General features: G+C 44.0%; 5 protein-coding genes across 5 annotated transcripts; 3 read left to right on the top strand and 2 right to left on the bottom strand.

The window, feature by feature from the left end:
- Nucleotides 1–671: 671 nt before the first annotated feature.
- EAE97_010536 (uncharacterized protein) lies at nt 672–4,012 on the top strand. The gene is made up of 2 exons (XM_038881051.1): nt 672–970; nt 1,072–4,012. The coding sequence occupies exons 1-2, from the start codon at nt 931–933 to the stop codon at nt 3,540–3,542; spliced, it is 2,511 nt and encodes an 836-aa protein (XP_038728169.1). The 5' UTR covers nt 672–930; the 3' UTR covers nt 3,543–4,012.
- A 999-nt stretch (nt 4,013–5,011) lies between these two features.
- On the bottom strand, nt 5,012–7,999 carry EAE97_010535 (uncharacterized protein; the record flags this gene model as incomplete). The annotated part of the gene is made up of 2 exons (XM_038881050.1): nt 5,012–7,878; nt 7,963–7,999. 2 exons carry the CDS (start codon nt 7,997–7,999, stop codon nt 5,012–5,014), a joined length of 2,904 nt encoding a protein of 967 aa, XP_038728168.1.
- A 2,236-nt stretch (nt 8,000–10,235) lies between these two features.
- On the top strand, nt 10,236–12,339 carry EAE97_010534 (uncharacterized protein; the record flags this gene model as incomplete). The annotated part of the gene is made up of 4 exons (XM_038881049.1): nt 10,236–10,361; nt 10,508–10,782; nt 10,978–11,030; nt 11,306–12,339. 4 exons carry the CDS (start codon nt 10,236–10,238, stop codon nt 12,337–12,339), a joined length of 1,488 nt encoding a protein of 495 aa, XP_038728167.1.
- A 532-nt stretch (nt 12,340–12,871) lies between these two features.
- On the bottom strand, nt 12,872–15,413 carry EAE97_010533 (uncharacterized protein; the record flags this gene model as incomplete). Its single annotated transcript, XM_038881048.1, has 6 exons — nt 12,872–14,313; nt 14,363–14,423; nt 14,473–14,672; nt 14,729–14,804; nt 14,936–15,234; nt 15,296–15,413. The coding sequence occupies 6 exons, from the start codon at nt 15,411–15,413 to the stop codon at nt 12,872–12,874; spliced, it is 2,196 nt and encodes a 731-aa protein (XP_038728166.1).
- A 318-nt stretch (nt 15,414–15,731) lies between these two features.
- EAE97_010532 (uncharacterized protein) lies at nt 15,732–16,371 on the top strand (the record flags this gene model as incomplete). Its single annotated transcript, XM_038881047.1, has 2 exons — nt 15,732–15,852; nt 15,908–16,371. 2 exons carry the CDS (start codon nt 15,732–15,734, stop codon nt 16,369–16,371), a joined length of 585 nt encoding a protein of 194 aa, XP_038728165.1.
- Nucleotides 16,372–16,435: the final 64 nt, after the last annotated feature.

Below are 16,435 nucleotides of genomic sequence, written 5' to 3'. Positions count from 1 at the left end.
ATTAAGAAGTAAATCAAAATTCAAAGGCTTCTAGGACACAACCTTAGGGATATACCCCAACGAAGATCAAAGGAGAGTGGAGAGGTTAAGGTTGACCAGGAACAGGAGGGGTACCATAATGGATATTTGAATGTGCCCGCTAGAAGTTGTGAAATTATGAGGGGTAACAATAAACTAATCGGACTTCTGCAGTTGAGTTCGTGAATCCTTACACGAAATAAATGGTTGTGGTTGGAAGGAAACGGTTGTTCCTGAAAAGGACTTTAGAGCCGAGAACTCTGGATTAATTTATTTGCTAACACGATAAGGTATTGACGATAAACGCTTTCCGATAAGCCCACCTTATCCATCGGAAATTTGTTACTGTTATATACATCGTAATGATGAGCTGCACTCAGAAGCGCGAAATTGGGTACTACTGCATGTTTCTGGTGTTTGAACTACAGGACCAAATCATGAATCTCAAAGCTAAAAACAAAAGACCAAAGAACAAGATGAACGGCCTGCAGGTCCCCTTGCTGGAAGCGAGACAACGAATCCCATCTGACATCTGCTAATGCCCAATTGGCCCCGTTATGGTACAGTAGTGCCAGTGCAACGTATCTCCATATAATTGATCGAAACGAAAAAGAAGGCTGGAAATTACCTTGGAAGGCATTGTGGCCCGTCACAAAACGTGTTTTACAGGTATCCTGAAGCACCAGAGCATGATGTAGTTCATTAATGAGGCGAATTAGACGCTTTCCCAGCCACCCTTTTTGATGAGACCCTGCGCGAAAAACCATTCACGGCGGCGACCTACCACCAACATCCAGCCATCTTTTCGACCTGCCACTCTTTTAACTAATAGATACTTGCTCCGCGCACGAACCTTGAAGATGCATTCCTTAATTAATTGCTTATGTTATTATTGGCGGAGTTGCTTACAGGATGATGAATCTTGAATCTTTGGATTTGCGAAGAGTGAAGCGTGAGTTTTTCCCTATTCACACCTATTCTCCTACCTTCTGTGCATTTTACTTTTTTGGATTCATTCTGTTTTGTTTTTACTGACCTAGACCCTGTACATAGACTCACGACCACAGTTGCAACAAGTGCAAACGTCAGAATTACTGAGCGGTGTGGATGTGCGCTACGGAGAAAACACACCGTCACTTCCATCGAGCAATTCTGATGCCGCTACGGTGACACGGTGGGCAACCCCTCCATCTCGTTTTCGTACTCCGGAGCAAAGCGACGAGAACTTGGAAGATTCGGTAGAGACTCCTCTGATCAGAGCAAGTGACTGGGAAGCTTCTCACCAGCGATACAATAGCAATATGGTTCGATTTGACGAACAACAGATAAGAGGTATGGAAGCCGAAGCCTCAGGGAGACCGAGAAGAATGTCGGATCAGGTGGAGGATGAGAGCCCGCCGACTCCCAATAATGACGATACACCATTTATCCGATTCGCGATCGATCAATTGACGAGGGATGAGGAAGCGAGACGAGAAGCAAGAAGAACTCAACAACTCGAGCAAGGCCAACAACCAACCAATTCGCAAAGCTCCGAGGAATATCCAGTGGAAAGATTGATTCCAGATGAAAATCGGTATATTCCCCAACGACCAACACGAGCAGAACTCGCACTCATCAGGAAACATCGTTCTACACCTGGACCCGGACGATTGTTTGGATTCAACGCCACGCCGCCCCTCTCAACACCGCCTACTGAAGACGAGGGAAGAGTACCCATCAGAGCACCCCAACCAGCCCGCTCCTCTCCCAATGAAAAAGATGCCGAAATCTTCATTCCCACACAACCTCCTCCCAACACCAAACGATACCCCGAGCTCAAATTTCTTCCCACGATCTTGCGACCTTTTTCTTTACTAGCGATTATTACATTATGTCTTATGATGACTGCCGCGATCATGTTTTGCGCGATCTATGCGAATTATCACGATGGTCTTTATCCATGGACTACCGGCGTTGACGGGGGTAGATATTTTATATTTGGATTTTTACCACAGATTCTCGGAGCGTTTATATTTTTATATGTTCAATACGTAATGGGTGCCATTACGAGAATAATGCCATACGTACTAATGGCGATGGAAGATGCGGAGCCCCGCACCAACGCGTTATTTTTGGAAGCTTTTCCTCGCCATATGTTGTGGCCGAGATGGGACGGTCCCATGATGATAGATATTGGGGCATCGTGTTTATGGTTATCCATTTTCACGATTCCGCTCCAGGGATGTTTGTTTTCCGTAGTGTTGGTAGAGGGAAATTGGAAATGGACTGCGGTGCAAGGGATTGCGTGGACTTTGGTTGCGATCTACATATCGATGTGTATGGGATTAGTTCTGATCGGAGCTTTTTTCTTCCGTCGAACAACGGGATTATCATGGGATCCTCGATCGTTGGCTGATTTGATCGCGCTACTACCACGAAGCAATAGTCTTAGAGATTATCCCGGTACCGAGACCATGAAATCTAAACAGGAGATCCGAGTCAAATTAGCCGATCGAAGCGATCGATTGGGATATTGGAGAACCCCTAGTCCGACACAAGGAATTTTCTACTCAATTGGAGAAACGGGCGCGCCTATCAGACGGTATACCTTAGAAGGCGGAAAAGCAGAGAGAAAAGTAAGCAGCGGTAGTGGTATCCCAGATCTGGAAGACAATCGTTCATCTCTCCATGATGACGCTACTCGATTCCGATACATTCCATGGTTTTTGCGCGACACATTCGTAGTTCTATGGTCTGTCACAGCTTTTTTCCTGTTGTTGGCTCTGATCGTCGTATCATTTCTTCCATCTACAGCCATACGTCACGGATTCAAACCCTTAGTTGTTGCCGATCCCAACGGATCCGGATATTCCGCTGCAAACTTCCTATACAGTTTCATCCCATCTCTGATCGGAATGATTCTCTACCTCCTTTTCCAACCCATCGACATGGCCTTCCGCAAACTCCAACCGTGGGCCGAACTCTCCAAACCCGACGGCTCTCCCGCAGTAAAATCTCTCCTGCTCGACTACCCCGCTTCTCTCCCCATCCAAAGCACCATCACTGCGCTTGGAAATGGTCATTTCCGAGTCGCCTGGTTTTCTCTCGTCTCCCTTCTCTTCATCATCCTTCCCATTCTCGCAGGAGGATTATTTTTCCCTCTGACCATCACTTCGGGGGAAGTGCGCATGCTTCCCAATCTTCCTTCTTTCTACATCCTCCTCGCATTCCTCGTCGTTTATTTCCTGACTCTTCTCCTTACGATTTCTAAGAGGCGCACTATGCATTTACCACATCCGATCGATTGTCTAGCCGAAATAATCAGTTTTGTACATTCAAGTAACATTCTAGATGATGCGGCGTTTAGCGCTCCTCGATCTAAGATAGATTTGGTGACAAGACTCGTGAGTACATCCTCGGATTTCAGAGGAGCAGGTGCGAAATATGCATTTGGAGTTGGAATGGGTAGGGGTGGAAAAGAAGGCTTAGGAATAGAGCGATTAGGAAGAAGAGGGGCTGATAATGCCATGATTATGGGGTAATTGGCGGATATGGGAATGGATGGGATGATTGGATGATGGCTTATGATTAAATTTTTAATGATTGATGAATGCTTGAATAAATCTAATGTGACGGACGCATGGAAGGGGTTTTTTTGTCTTGGGTTGGAATCTCGACTTTGGTCATGCGCGGTGTTTGGGATTGGGAAAGCATGGTGATGAAAAATTAGATGAAATAAGATGACATGAGATGGTTTTCAGTATGGATGACAAACACATTATCAACAACAGAGTACGTCGCTCACAAGCCTTAAAGTCGAGTATTTGAGCAGGGATAGCGAGGACTAGACTATAATGTAGTAGTCTCTATACTTTGTTATAAAGAAAAATTTCTCCCACTTCAAGCCGTCTTCGAACTGTACCATTCACCCTTCATCACATCTTCAGAACTCATATATCTGTGTGCTTGTAGCGCTACAGAAGGGAAGAGTGTGAGTAAAAGTAACAAATTCTCAAAACCTTCACACCGGCATGCAATGAAATTCATATCAGACATCGGTGAATAAGAGTATCTGGATATGGATAGGTCTCACACAGCAAATCACTAAACGAAAAGGACTGTTACCATATTAAGATGAGCAATTAGCGAGCGCGATCAACTACTCATACAACAGGATGCTTCTCACACAAACTAGCGACAATTGAAAACCTATTCACACGTATACTGTTTCTTTTTCAAAAGTAAACAAAGACCCATCAGTCACCACAATTGCATTGCGAAGCCAAATTAGATGCAATCATGATGATGATGTGTGAACGGATCTCTCACTCCAGCCTCAAGCAAAATTGTAACAACAGCAAGCCAAAACCACAATAGCACCAAGCAAAACAACAACAAAAGCCACCATCTTCTTCCAGAACTGGAAAGCCTTCCCAAATTCGTTTTTCTAGGCTGATCCACATCACCACCCATCGAAGTAAGCTGGAAGCCAAAACCTTCTTGAGAAATGCAGTCAGTAAAGCCAGAAGTCGGAATTCCATCGCCCCCCTCCCCTTACGAGATTACATTATCTCTATCAATCCTACAAATGTTTTTTTCTCATTTTCTGAATTAATGCAAAGGCCAAAGAAAGTATGCGGAGACAGTGACAAAAAGCAGTCGATCATGGCGAGGAAATAGAATTTCCATCATACTCAAAGAAAAAGGTGGAAAGTGTACAAGCAATTATTAGATGAGCCTAACTCGCAAGAAAAGACTTGTTAATTGTGAAGAGCCACACACTTCTGTTAACAGCTTCATGAAGGATTCTCCAGAACACCATTTGAGATGTAGCCCTTGGAACGATTAAGTCTTGATTAATCGATCGGGTCGCTTTGATAAGAGACAGATATCGACAAACAATTACATAGGCATTGAAATGATCTTTCGGATATCGTTATCTGCGTACTAGAGAAGCGGCAAGAATCTAGTATCGCTGAACTGGATCGCTATGAGGCGGTGGAGCATCGATTTAGACACCCCATCTTTGTTCGAAGAAAGAATCATTGCCTTTTGCACTTGTATCAATGTGCCATTCTGGACTCTTGGCGTATCTTATGAATGGTGACGTAAAGTTGCCATCTTCCTGTTGAGCTTTGATGGCGAACAAGTTGCCAAGAGTTCCATCTATCAGTGGAGCGATTACTTCAGGGATAGTCTTCCTTTCCATCCTTGAGATAGTGATGCCGGGAAGAGGTCTGTTGTCGGAAGGCAAATTTTTCTTCGTGGGAGGACCGATAGGCCCGAAAGGATTGGTATGGATTTCAATTTCTGCGATATGCTCCTGAACTGTCATGTTCCATCGTTTCTGGCCACTGTAGAACCATTCATCCTTCTCCATTTGTTTTCTTGCTCGAGCTTCCTCGGGAGTCTCTTCATCCTCGAGAAGTCCCATTTCTTTTTGTACATCAATCGACAAACGAGTGAATCTCCCGGTCATGTCGCTGGGAAACCCGTGGGGATAATACTGACGGGCTTGTTGCATAGAAATTGTATCTGTTGCGCGTGCAGAAGGAGCTTGTGCTGGTGCCTGAGCACTATACTGCTCGTTGAGAACTTTTGATTCTTGCCACGGCGAGACAGGCTCGGTGCTTGTGTGTGAGTTCTGTTTCGCTCCAACCTGGTCTTGTGTCCAAGCCTCCTCACTATAGGTACTGTTCTGTCTATTATTAGCATACGAACGCTGTCCTGGTGGGCCCGCAGTTAATGGTTGTGGATAACCGGGCACCCCTCGATGATTTGCAGAATCTCTTGAATGATTGTTAGATCCCGAATATGCGTTGTAGAGTGGGTTGTATGCCGTGTCGGAGATTCCTGGTGGAGGAAATGTGTAGGTACGGTCGAGTTCTCCATTCTTAGCAGCCTGTGCACCATCTAGCATAGTGTTGTCTCTTGAGTTTCGTATGAGGTACTCTAAACGTTGCCTCGCAACTTCAATGTCCCCATTTGACTTTGCAGTGTTTTCGACTTTGGGTGCTTGCAACTCAGACAATCGACGCAGAGCTGAGGTTTGCATCGGATTCGGGAATTTCGCAAGTCTCTGTAAAGTCTGCATCTTTTCTAGACCTGATATGGGACCTTGTAAATCAATTCCCTTTGCCAAATCCTGCTCCTCATTCGAAATTGATGAAAGATCATTTTGATGGGAGGCGGGAGTCGAGGTGTTGGGCGAGACAGGATAATGACCGTTAGATACTCTAGAATTGATCATCCCTTGAAGTCTGAAAAGCGTATGGTTCTCTTGGTCTGATTGGGACTGTCTCTGAGAGGCCCGCAGAGAGCGAGTAGATCTCGCAGATGTGGCTGGCGGAGGATTGAAGGAATTAGGTGCTTGACCAAGTTGTTGCGCATAGTGCATGGAGTTTTGCATGTTTAAAGGAGGTGGTGGACCACGAGTGTGTGAATAATAATTTGGTTGTCTATTATGAGTGGGATCCAATTGTGGTCGGCGAATAGAGCCCTCACGTTGAATACGGTTGGGGGCGGAGATTTGAGGTTGCAAATTAGGATTGACACGAGATCCGACAGTGGTGTAAGCCACAGGTTGTATTTCGACTGATAATGGCTCAGGAGAATTGTTAATTGAGCGAACAGGAAGATCTGGATCCCATTCTACTGAATCAAATCCATCATTAACAGTAGTTATATCACTCAAGCTTCTCACCATTAGTCCTGTTGATGAAGCAATGCGAGCCATAACTGCGTCGCTCTTATCCTTAACCGATTGTGTATCGGAATTGTCACTCTTCAAAAGATCAAGAGAAGGAGAATCCAGACCAATGCCACTATCAATTGTACAGAGAGTTCGCGTTCTGCTTTTATCAGTGGTGGATGAGTTTGAAAAAGAGGAGACCCTGGAGACTTCTGGAGGAGGTTGTACAACAACTGCCGAAGGAATTGGATCAATTGAATGGGTATCAGTCGAAGTAACAGTAGCAGTGGTACTGGTTGCCGTTGTATCTTCAGCAGTAAAAATTGGTTGGATGATGTTATTGCTGATATTTTCTTTATTGCCGTCGTCTTCCAAATTGTTCTCTCGCACGGTATCATCAGAATCTTTCAATTCTTCTTCGGTAGTTTCCGAACTCTTTTCGAGATCTTCAATGATTCTTTTTGGCGCCGGTGAGGAGAAAGTGAATTCTAAGTATTTTCGTTGTTTTTGTGAAGTTGTGTGGTAGTGGGAAGAGGAGATATCGAGAGATAGTTTGAATTGTGGGGTCGATGTAGGTGAAATAGGACGTGATGAACTTGCACTTCCTACCAATTCCGGATCCAGTCCAACCTCACTAGTAGTTTCACTGTGACCCAAATCCATGTTTACCCCTTCGGTCGTAATTATACCATCATCATTTAAACCTGCCCCTCCATTATCGATATCAGTTGCTTGATCATCATTAATAGTCGATGCTGAAAATTTTGTCTTCAAATTCCTCTTCTTCTTAAAGGTATATTTGAAAGGTCCGAGTGATTCAAGAGTCATTGGTCCTCCTAATTTCACATCTTGTCCCTCATCCAGAGCTTCATTTCGTCGACGCGATCTCGATGGTCGAGCAGCCATGATATCCGCGTACGTAGTATCCAGAGAGATCGGTGTTGTAGTAGTAGAATTTGCAGGATAATCTGTCCGAAGTGATTGTAGTCTTTTTTCGTATTCAAGGAGATCTTCTATTTCTTCTTGTGCTGATCCTTTGATGATGAAATCTGGTGATTCAATTGAGTTCTCTGACTCCGAATTTTCGTGAATGCTCTCTGCAGGTATGGTTTGTATATGCGAATGATTCGCAGGATTGGGCCTGCTATTGTATTCTCTCATAGAGTTCGAGGTCCCGTGTGAGTTGTCTGATATTGAGTAAGCTTGCCATATTGAACCTCGAAGCAAAAGTGAGAATGGAAGGGGCGATAATGATCTTCACTTGTACTTACGAGCTCTTGCAGTGCTACGTCTAGAGCTGAAGGGCATGATTAATACAAATTTGCCTGATATATCGATGTCTTTAGTGGTCTGTACTCTTTTGATAATCAAATTATGGTGAACGGCAGTCTGGTGGCCGGTGGCTGGCCAAATTATAATAAAGCAAACTTACAATCTTGTTTGGATCAGAGAGGTAGCGATCGAAGTCTTTATTGTTCTGGCCAGAACGAACCAGACTGAAATGAAGGTTCAGTCTATATTTATACTAAGTGTTGTGCTGAGTTATGTCAAGTCAAAATATCAAAGATTTTGATAGAAAGCTTGACCTTTATCTGAACTCGTTTAAGTTAAAAATTAAAGAGCCTCCAATCAGAAGGGATTGTGAAATTAATTCACCTGCCATTATTAAATGGCAAGAACTTGAACTTGGTCACGACATGGATGTTTTATTGTTGAGACGGAAGTAATGTGAAAGTTTGAATTGAGTAGGGATTTTGACATGCTAAGATATTTTCTGAGCAACAGACATTCCAGGTGTCTAGTCAATACCACAAATACTATATATGTGAAGCCATGCTAGCGAACAATAGCTCAGCATAATGCATGTAAAGCAGTTCTCAGAAGCACTCCCTGAAACACCCATCAATATCTTGCTGTGAGATACCTTGCCAATGGTCATCCACTCAGAAACCATCGACACTAGCAACTTCAATCACCCTTCAGCCAATCTACAAGACGCCATTCATCATACAAATAGCTAGACATAGCTTATTCAACGCTAACTGTGCTGGCTGGCGGCAAGTGAATATGCTCACATTTCGTACCGGCGTTCTGGATACCTTGTTGTCCAACAATGACTGCCAGTATCACAGTTCTTTGCGGCGCTATTCAGGTCAGCAATTTCCTCTCCAACATTTGGATTTGATAACATCATCTTTCCAGGCCCTCTTGAAAACACAAGGGATCAAATGATGATACCACATAGTCATGCCCAGGACGTGCTACATCATTCGAATTTTTACATTCACCATCATACGAGATAGTCTCCCAAGCACTCTAAAGCATAATGTGACTGCTAGTAAGGCAGAAGTCTCTCTCAAAGAAACTTCGCACTGTTTATCGGTCATATTCCTTTGAATTCTAATGCCCCTATCCTTCGAGTTCGAGGCCTTCGCCGTTGTGGATGAATAGGCGAATAGGGTCTTTGTATTTCTGTATTCAAATATAGAGTATTGGAGTCAGTTCCTGACACAGGATGTACACGTTGACTGTCATCGAGCGTGAGGTTGATGTGGGAAATGAGGTTAGATGGAAGTTTGAATGTAGTGAAGTCGTGAAATGAGCGCCGGTGCTAAGGACAACCGGTCACCGTAGAATTACTAGCCCCATCATAGTTCGCCTGCGCTATTCTCATTCTCTGCCGATTGTGAAGTTACATTCCCTTTCAAGTGTGGGATTATGGTTCACACTATACTGAAATATACAATCAAATTCTGATTTAAACATTCAACCGTGATTTACCATCGAGCTATCCATCGAATGCTCCTCAGCTCGAAAATTCAACCAATCACGTGGTGACAAACATGGTTCCTCCGGACCGGCCTCGGCACGTTTTCTGCTCCAGGATTTGGTTACGTATCTACATCATTATTCCATTGGTTTTCGAATCTACCACCTCTCTTAAGCTTTCTCGACTGGTCAGACAAAATACTATCTGTTGCATATTGCAATCCGGGGTATGATGATCTATACTGCAACGAGACACAGATGACATTGACCTGCCCTCAATGTCTGGAAAATTACGTCCATCGTAGTAATGGTGTTAATCGAGCGAGTCGAGGTAACCAACCGACCCATGCGAAATTGACTTTTTCTTGCGAAAGTGTGCATATCAGGGAATAATTCTACATTCATGATGCACGTTTCGATGTTTGAGGAAGATGATTCGCCCAATTATTCGTTTCTATTCTTCCAATATGTTGCAGTAGCTCGAGTAGGTAGGTATCATATTGATAAGATAGAGAGATACGGTGGTACTCAGTAGGTCTAAAACTCTTTCCTCTGCATTGATATATATGCAGGTCGTTCCTTCCTTTCCATGCATGCATAAAGACAATTTTTCCTCGATACGCCGACCCGGGATAACACAGCAGGTCTCACCACATCTTACGTGTATGAGTCTATGACAAGATTCAACCTTTCTGAAAAGCCTGCATTTTTTTGGTAGTTTTGTATCATTTTGATTATTCAATCCACCCGAAAGCTTCACATACATATTGAAGACATGGCGGAAAAGGAAACGAGTGTTGAGATTGCCCCATCTTCAAACACAAATCATCCTGCGACACCACCGTCCGAGGAAGTATTCCCCAAAAAATCCAAACAGTCTCTTTCGGACAAATTTACAATTGTGAGTTTATACCACTTCTATTTGATCTAGCCAGTTTTGATTGCGCGAGACGAGTTTGTATGGCCATCAAGCGACGGATATACAAATTTGAGATGTTGCACTTTCCTGTATGCTTTGATCTATCCTCTAATCGCGCCCTATTCTAGTTTGCGGCCGGAGCTGCTTTGGTCTCAGATGGCTACTTCAACAACATCATGACGATGGCAAATGTCGTCCTTAAGAAACAATACCCGAAGGAGTATACCGCAGCAACCAGTACTCGTGTTTCTAATTCTCTTTTGGTTGGTGAGATTTTCGGTCAAGTGACCATTGGGCTCACTTGCGACTACTTTGGAAGAAAGTTTGCTATTATTGCTACGACTTTGATGATTGTATTTGGAGGCATATTAGCCACGGCTTCCAAAGGCGTTACAATAGATGGGTATGTTCTTCTTTAGTAAATCGATTCCTCACGATGTCCAGTATTCACTGAATAATTCAAATGACGGACCATTGGAAGTGCCAAAAATGCCTTTCTTTCGAAAGCTCTTCAACTTTCGAAACAACTAAAGTGCACATGAATTTCTATTCTTTCTCCTTGGTGAAGACTGTGCACCAGTATTCTAACTTTCTCTAGCATGTTCTGGATGATGACTGTTGCGAGAGGTATCATAGGATTTGGTGTTGGTGGTAAGTTCTTAAAATCTCATAAAATGTATCACAGTGCCGACTGCAGTCCAGAAACAAAATTCAGCTGTTCAGTCTGGAATCCTTTCTCAATATCAGATCTACCAAGTCAATTTGATCAAAATATTAAGATATTCAAAACATTGAAAACTATCAATGTGCCTTTCGAACATTCAAAGCTTCCAGTCTAGGACTGCAGTCAGGATTGAGGGATCTCATCATCTTAAAATTTCGTCCCTTAAAATTTCTTTCTTTCCATCCAATTAACATCTTTTCAGGTGAATATCCAGCATCGTCTACTTCCGCTTCTGAAGCCGCGAATGAGCATGCCCCAAAAAATCGCGGTCCCATATTCATTCTTGTCACTAACCTTCCATTGTCCTTTGGTGGTCCACTGGCCGTCTCGATCTTTCTCATTGTACTCGCAGCATGTGACTACAAGCATTACAACACTGTATGGAGAGTATGCTTCGGAATTGGTTGCATCCTCCCATTATCAGTCTTCTACTTCCGAATCAAGATGCTCAATAGTACACTCTACCGCAAGGGAGCCATTAAGAAAAATGTCCCATACAAACTTGTTCTACGCTACTACTGGAAATCACTCGTCGGAACATGCGGCGCATGGTTCCTTTATGATTTTGTAACATTTCCCAATGGTGTTTTTTCAGGCACAATTATTGCTTCGGTAGTTCCCTCGGATCCAAGCACCGTCGTTCTCAAAACTGGAGAATGGAACCTTTTACTAGGAGTCATCGCACTACCCGGTGTCATTGTTGGTGCATTACTCTGTGATCGCATCGGTCGCAAAAATACAATGATGATTGGTTTCTTCGGATACCTAATGTTTGGTCTGATCATCGGATTATCATACCATAAAATCACCAAGATCGTCCCTCTCTTTGTGGTGTTCTATGGCTTGATGCAAAGTTCGGGGAACTTAGGACCAGGTGACATGTTAGGACTTATCTCTTCTGAAACCTACGCCACATCCGTGAGAGGAACTTGCTATGGACTTTCCGCAGCCCTGGGCAAAGTCGGCGCGGCAGTCGGCACCCAAGCTTTCACTCCAATTCAAACGAATTTGGGTAAGCAGTGGACATTTATCATTGCGGCTATCTGTGGCGTGGCGGGCATTGCGGTTACGTATTTCTTCGTGGAAGATATTACGGGTGAGGATTTGAGTATCAGAGATGAAAATTTCAGAAAGTTCTTGGTGGCTAATGGGTGGAATGGTGAAATGGGAGAGGTGGATTTGAAGGCGTCGGCGGAAGAAGGCGTGGTTACGGAAGTAGAAGTGGAAGGGAAGTAAAGGGGAGGAACACACACAGGTATCTAATTGTATGCAATAGAGTACAGATACAAGGAGACTAGATAGTCTAGATTTGTAGCTGGGAAGGTTATGTACACAACATCTTTAGCGTGTGGAAGTTAAATGATGGATAGGAGAGTATACCTAGGTACATTCGAATAATTGTAAAATTGGAATTTTCAACATGCTCTAAATATCATATTGATATCAGATACGATGAGAATGATCTAGATGACGACAATCCACAAAACTCAACCCCTTCGCTAGAGTCTCGGCGCCTTGGCAATAACTATCCCATTCATCCCATCCCATCTCATCTCATCCCATGCCGCTCCTACAATCCCGTGCGAATCAATCTTCAAAGTCTGCTGGAGTGAAGAAATAAAGAACATTCTACTGTCAAAAGATACGCACCCATATAGTAAGATTCTGAAAAACTCTCCTTTGCTGATATGAAACCAATATCATTATTTATCTTATCTACAAATACAATACAATACAATACAATACACATTCCAGCTCGGCAAACCACTCAACCCAAAGTTTCATATCTTTCCTTAGCCTTTTCTTTAGTCCTGCCTACAAACGCCTTATAATCACCCTTTGTCTGTCTCTCCGCTTCCTTCATCGCATCACCGAGCTTACCACCCTCAGCTCCTAGGCCCACCCCTTGAGTGTATAACTCTGTCGCAATAGCCTCGGTTCTTCCTGTGCCCTGAGCGCCCAAGCCTTCTCCCGCGTTCCAACCCATTTTACCCAGTAGCGCTGCACCTTTTGATTGAACTGGTGCCACAGGCTCGCTTTGTTCCCCTTTGTGCGAAGGAGAGCTGGTCGTGGAAGACGAAGTTTTTGATTTATTGTGTTGCGCAGCAGTTTGCTTTGGTTGATTGAAAGCCTGTCGGCGTTCTTTGGCTCGATCTCTATAAGCAGAGCTTTCGGATTTCTTGAGCTTAGCTAAAGCTTTCGAGACTAGCTCTTCATTCTTCGTGTTATCACGGTGAAGCTGACTGACTCTTTCGTGTTTGTTGACTTCTGCTTCTGTCTTAAATTGGCGGGAGCATAAGAGACAGCATTTGCGGTCCAGATCTGCATATGACTGAGTAGGCGGAGAATCTGCAATGGGTTCTGGTGTTGATTTTGCAATTCCACCGGTCGAGTCAGAATCATTGTCCTCAAACTCTTTCGCAGGTAGACCATGAATCTCATTATGTCTGTTGGTCCAGAATTGGAGATGTGGCGCTACAACTGTCTTAGTACCAGCAGTAGAATCCTTCTCGACTTTTCTCTTCTTGGTTCGAGGTTCTCCATCCTTGCCACCAACAAGTCCTTCATTTGCTGCCGCTACAGCTACCTTGGTTCGCTGATTGTTCGCATGATTGACAGGAGCTTCTGGAATTACAGTGGAAAACTCGCTGGCATAAGCTGTAGCATCCCAGTACATCAAATTGATCGCAGAGTTTGACAGTGGGCTAAATGTGAACCTCGCTGTTTCCTCGTTCAACAAGTCGAGGACAGGCACAAATACACCTGCGTGGATGTACGAGACAATGACAGGTTTCGAAGATATCGTAAATTTATCTGTAGAATTGTACTTGGCTAAAGCATTTTGTGCATCCTCAACCGAACCAAATTCGGCAAACCCGTATCGCCAACTGTCGTTTGTCTTACGATCTCGAACCAGTAGCACACGACGGAGAGAGCCTTCTTTTGCGCCAAGCGAAGCATCACCAGAAGTAGAGGAAATCTTCGTCTTCTTGGCCGTGTGTGTATCTCCTGATGTAGTTGCTTTGGTCTTGTAAAGTTTGCACACTCCTTTAGCAAGAATCTCCTCCGTCACGCCAGGTTCCAGGCCTCTAAGTAGGAGAAATTGAGAAGCGGTTTCGTCGGGAGATGCATCACTGTCTCCAGTCGTGGCGAAGCCTGAGTAACTAGATATATTTCCTTGTGTCACAACAACGCCATGAGTGGTTGATCCTAAAATTGTTAGCAATACAGATCGTGAGTGTGGCTCGTCGCAACGTACTAGTTCTTGGCCCATTGCACTTGAAGCACATCATCCTGTATGAATAATTCAAAGTGTAGCACTAGGTGTGATTAGCTTTCAGTACCCAAACGGCGTGAAGTATAACATACAACATCGCATTTCCAATCATCCTCATGCTTGCTTGCTCGATCTTGATCGGTTTTCTCGCGGCTGTAAGCGATTCTAACTTTGCTCGTTTCCGGTGCCTGTGAAGGACCATGAAAAGAAACAGTTGGATAATGTTCTTCGAGGAATCGTTTTGCTTCTGGTAGGGTATAAAATTGCGCAAAGGCAAATCCTCTTGATATACCTACGGGCCAAATGGTGAGATGTATGTTCCCTTCAAGTAAAGATTGACCGACCTACCAGTTTTCTTATCCTTGATCAATCTGATCTCCTCCACACCCTCAACTTTGAAGTTTGTTTGAAGTTCTTTTGATATCTATAACTCAAAACAATGGCCAATGAGGCCAATCGCTATGCTTAGCCAGAATTCCAATTTTATTCACATTAACACTTAGTCTAGAAGTGGATTCTCAGATTCGATATTAATATAGGAATGGGGCGGCCAACGTCTTCCTGTGTTAAATCTAGAGGCAGTCCCTCAAAGATTATTGTTCGATTTGGTGGTGCGCCATGGTAAGGCGAAGGGCTGCGGCTTCTTCCACGGACTGGAGATCTGTATCCCTCGCGATCGCGATCCGTATAGCGGCCTCTATTCTCTCTGCGCGGAGATCTTGATCTGTCTCTATCATGACCACGCTCATATCTGTTGACATATTGATTGCGCTCGTCTCGATATGCCCGTTCTGTATATTCCGAGTCGTATTGTCTGCCAGAAGCAGGTCCTCGTAGAGGACTCCTTGAGTTATCTTAAGACATCGATGATCAGCACAAATACTTGGGAATCTGCATGTCTAAACTATCGATTACCCTTCCGCGATTGATAGGAATCATATCCAGGCGCTCCATGTTGTCGGTATTCGCTCGAATATTCTTGATCATCATACATGTCGGCGTCAGGGCCTAGTTTGTAAGGTCTGGAACTCATCACGCTGTGAAAGTCGCAAGATATGGATTATGGATGTAATCCTGAGTTATTGAGCCACGAGTATTGAGATGAGAAGTATGTGTGATTGAAATGTTGGTAAGTCGATTGTGAATACATTAATAATGTTTGTTAATAAATCAAGGCCGGTTGTTCTTGGAAGGTCAGCTTTGAGCCACAAAACAAGCAAGGCTGACCCCACTATACGCCACAATACAGAAGGCTACCTAGGTACCCCACCACATGAACACCCAGCGTAGGCGCCTTATGAGTCCTCTAAATACATCACAGGATTTTAATTATCTCAAAATTCTTGAAATCATGGCTAAAGAGCTTTGCGAAGATAATTGCTATGTGGCGTTAACTCACGAGTATCTTGATGCTAAAGTTATGATGGACAAAGTCCGAAGCCCAAAGGCCGGAGCCATCGTTCTTTTCGCAGGTAATATCAACGAGATAGATACTGATCTCGGAGTATCGTACTGAATTATTCGTAGGTACCACCAGAGACAATTTTGGAGGAAAACCAGTAAAAGAACTTCAATATACATCATACGAGCCAAGGGCCTTACAAACTATGCTCAGTATCTGTAAAGCAATTGTTCAAAAACACTCATTGACATCCATTGCCATGATTCATCGATTGGGGGTTGTACCTATTGGAGAGGAAAGCATTTTGATTACAGTATCTTCACCTCATCGCCAGGCGGCTTGGAGAGCAGGTGAGGAAGCCCTGGAAGAATGTAAGGAGAAGGTGGAGGTATGGAAGAAAGAAGAATTTGGTGGTGAGGAGGGTGGTGTTTGGAGAGCGAATCGTGACGGTGCTGTGGGCGAGCGAGTGGATGAAGAGAAAGAGAAGAAGAAGCCGGAAATGGGACCTCATGGTCCGATACTACGGCATAATCGACCTGGCGAGCGTGGACATGGACCAGTGGTAAGAAACCATCAGCTTGGTTCTTGAGAAAGATTAGTCATGGCCACAAGTTCACTATATTGATAAGTTCTGGGTCAAGCTGCGTGTGCGT

This window comes from Botrytis byssoidea, assembly GCF_014898295.1.
Source record: "Botrytis byssoidea strain MUCL 94 chromosome Unknown BBYS_028, whole genome shotgun sequence".
In the NCBI taxonomy this organism is placed as follows: Eukaryota; Fungi; Ascomycota; class Leotiomycetes; order Helotiales; family Sclerotiniaceae; genus Botrytis; species Botrytis byssoidea.
Note: the sequence above shows the minus strand (reverse complement) of the source record. Positions and strands in the feature narration are given on the sequence as shown.

What these genes read in the sequence shown, in the direction of transcription:
- EAE97_010536 (XM_038881051.1), top strand. Translation starts at nt 931, where the DNA reads ATGATGAATCTTGAATCTTTGGATTTGCGAAGAGTGAAGC. An exon ending in GGATTTGCGAAGAGTGAAGC is followed by an intron (nt 971 to 1,071) that starts GTGAGTTTTTCC and finishes CCCTGTACATAG; the next exon opens with ACTCACGACCACAGTTGCAA.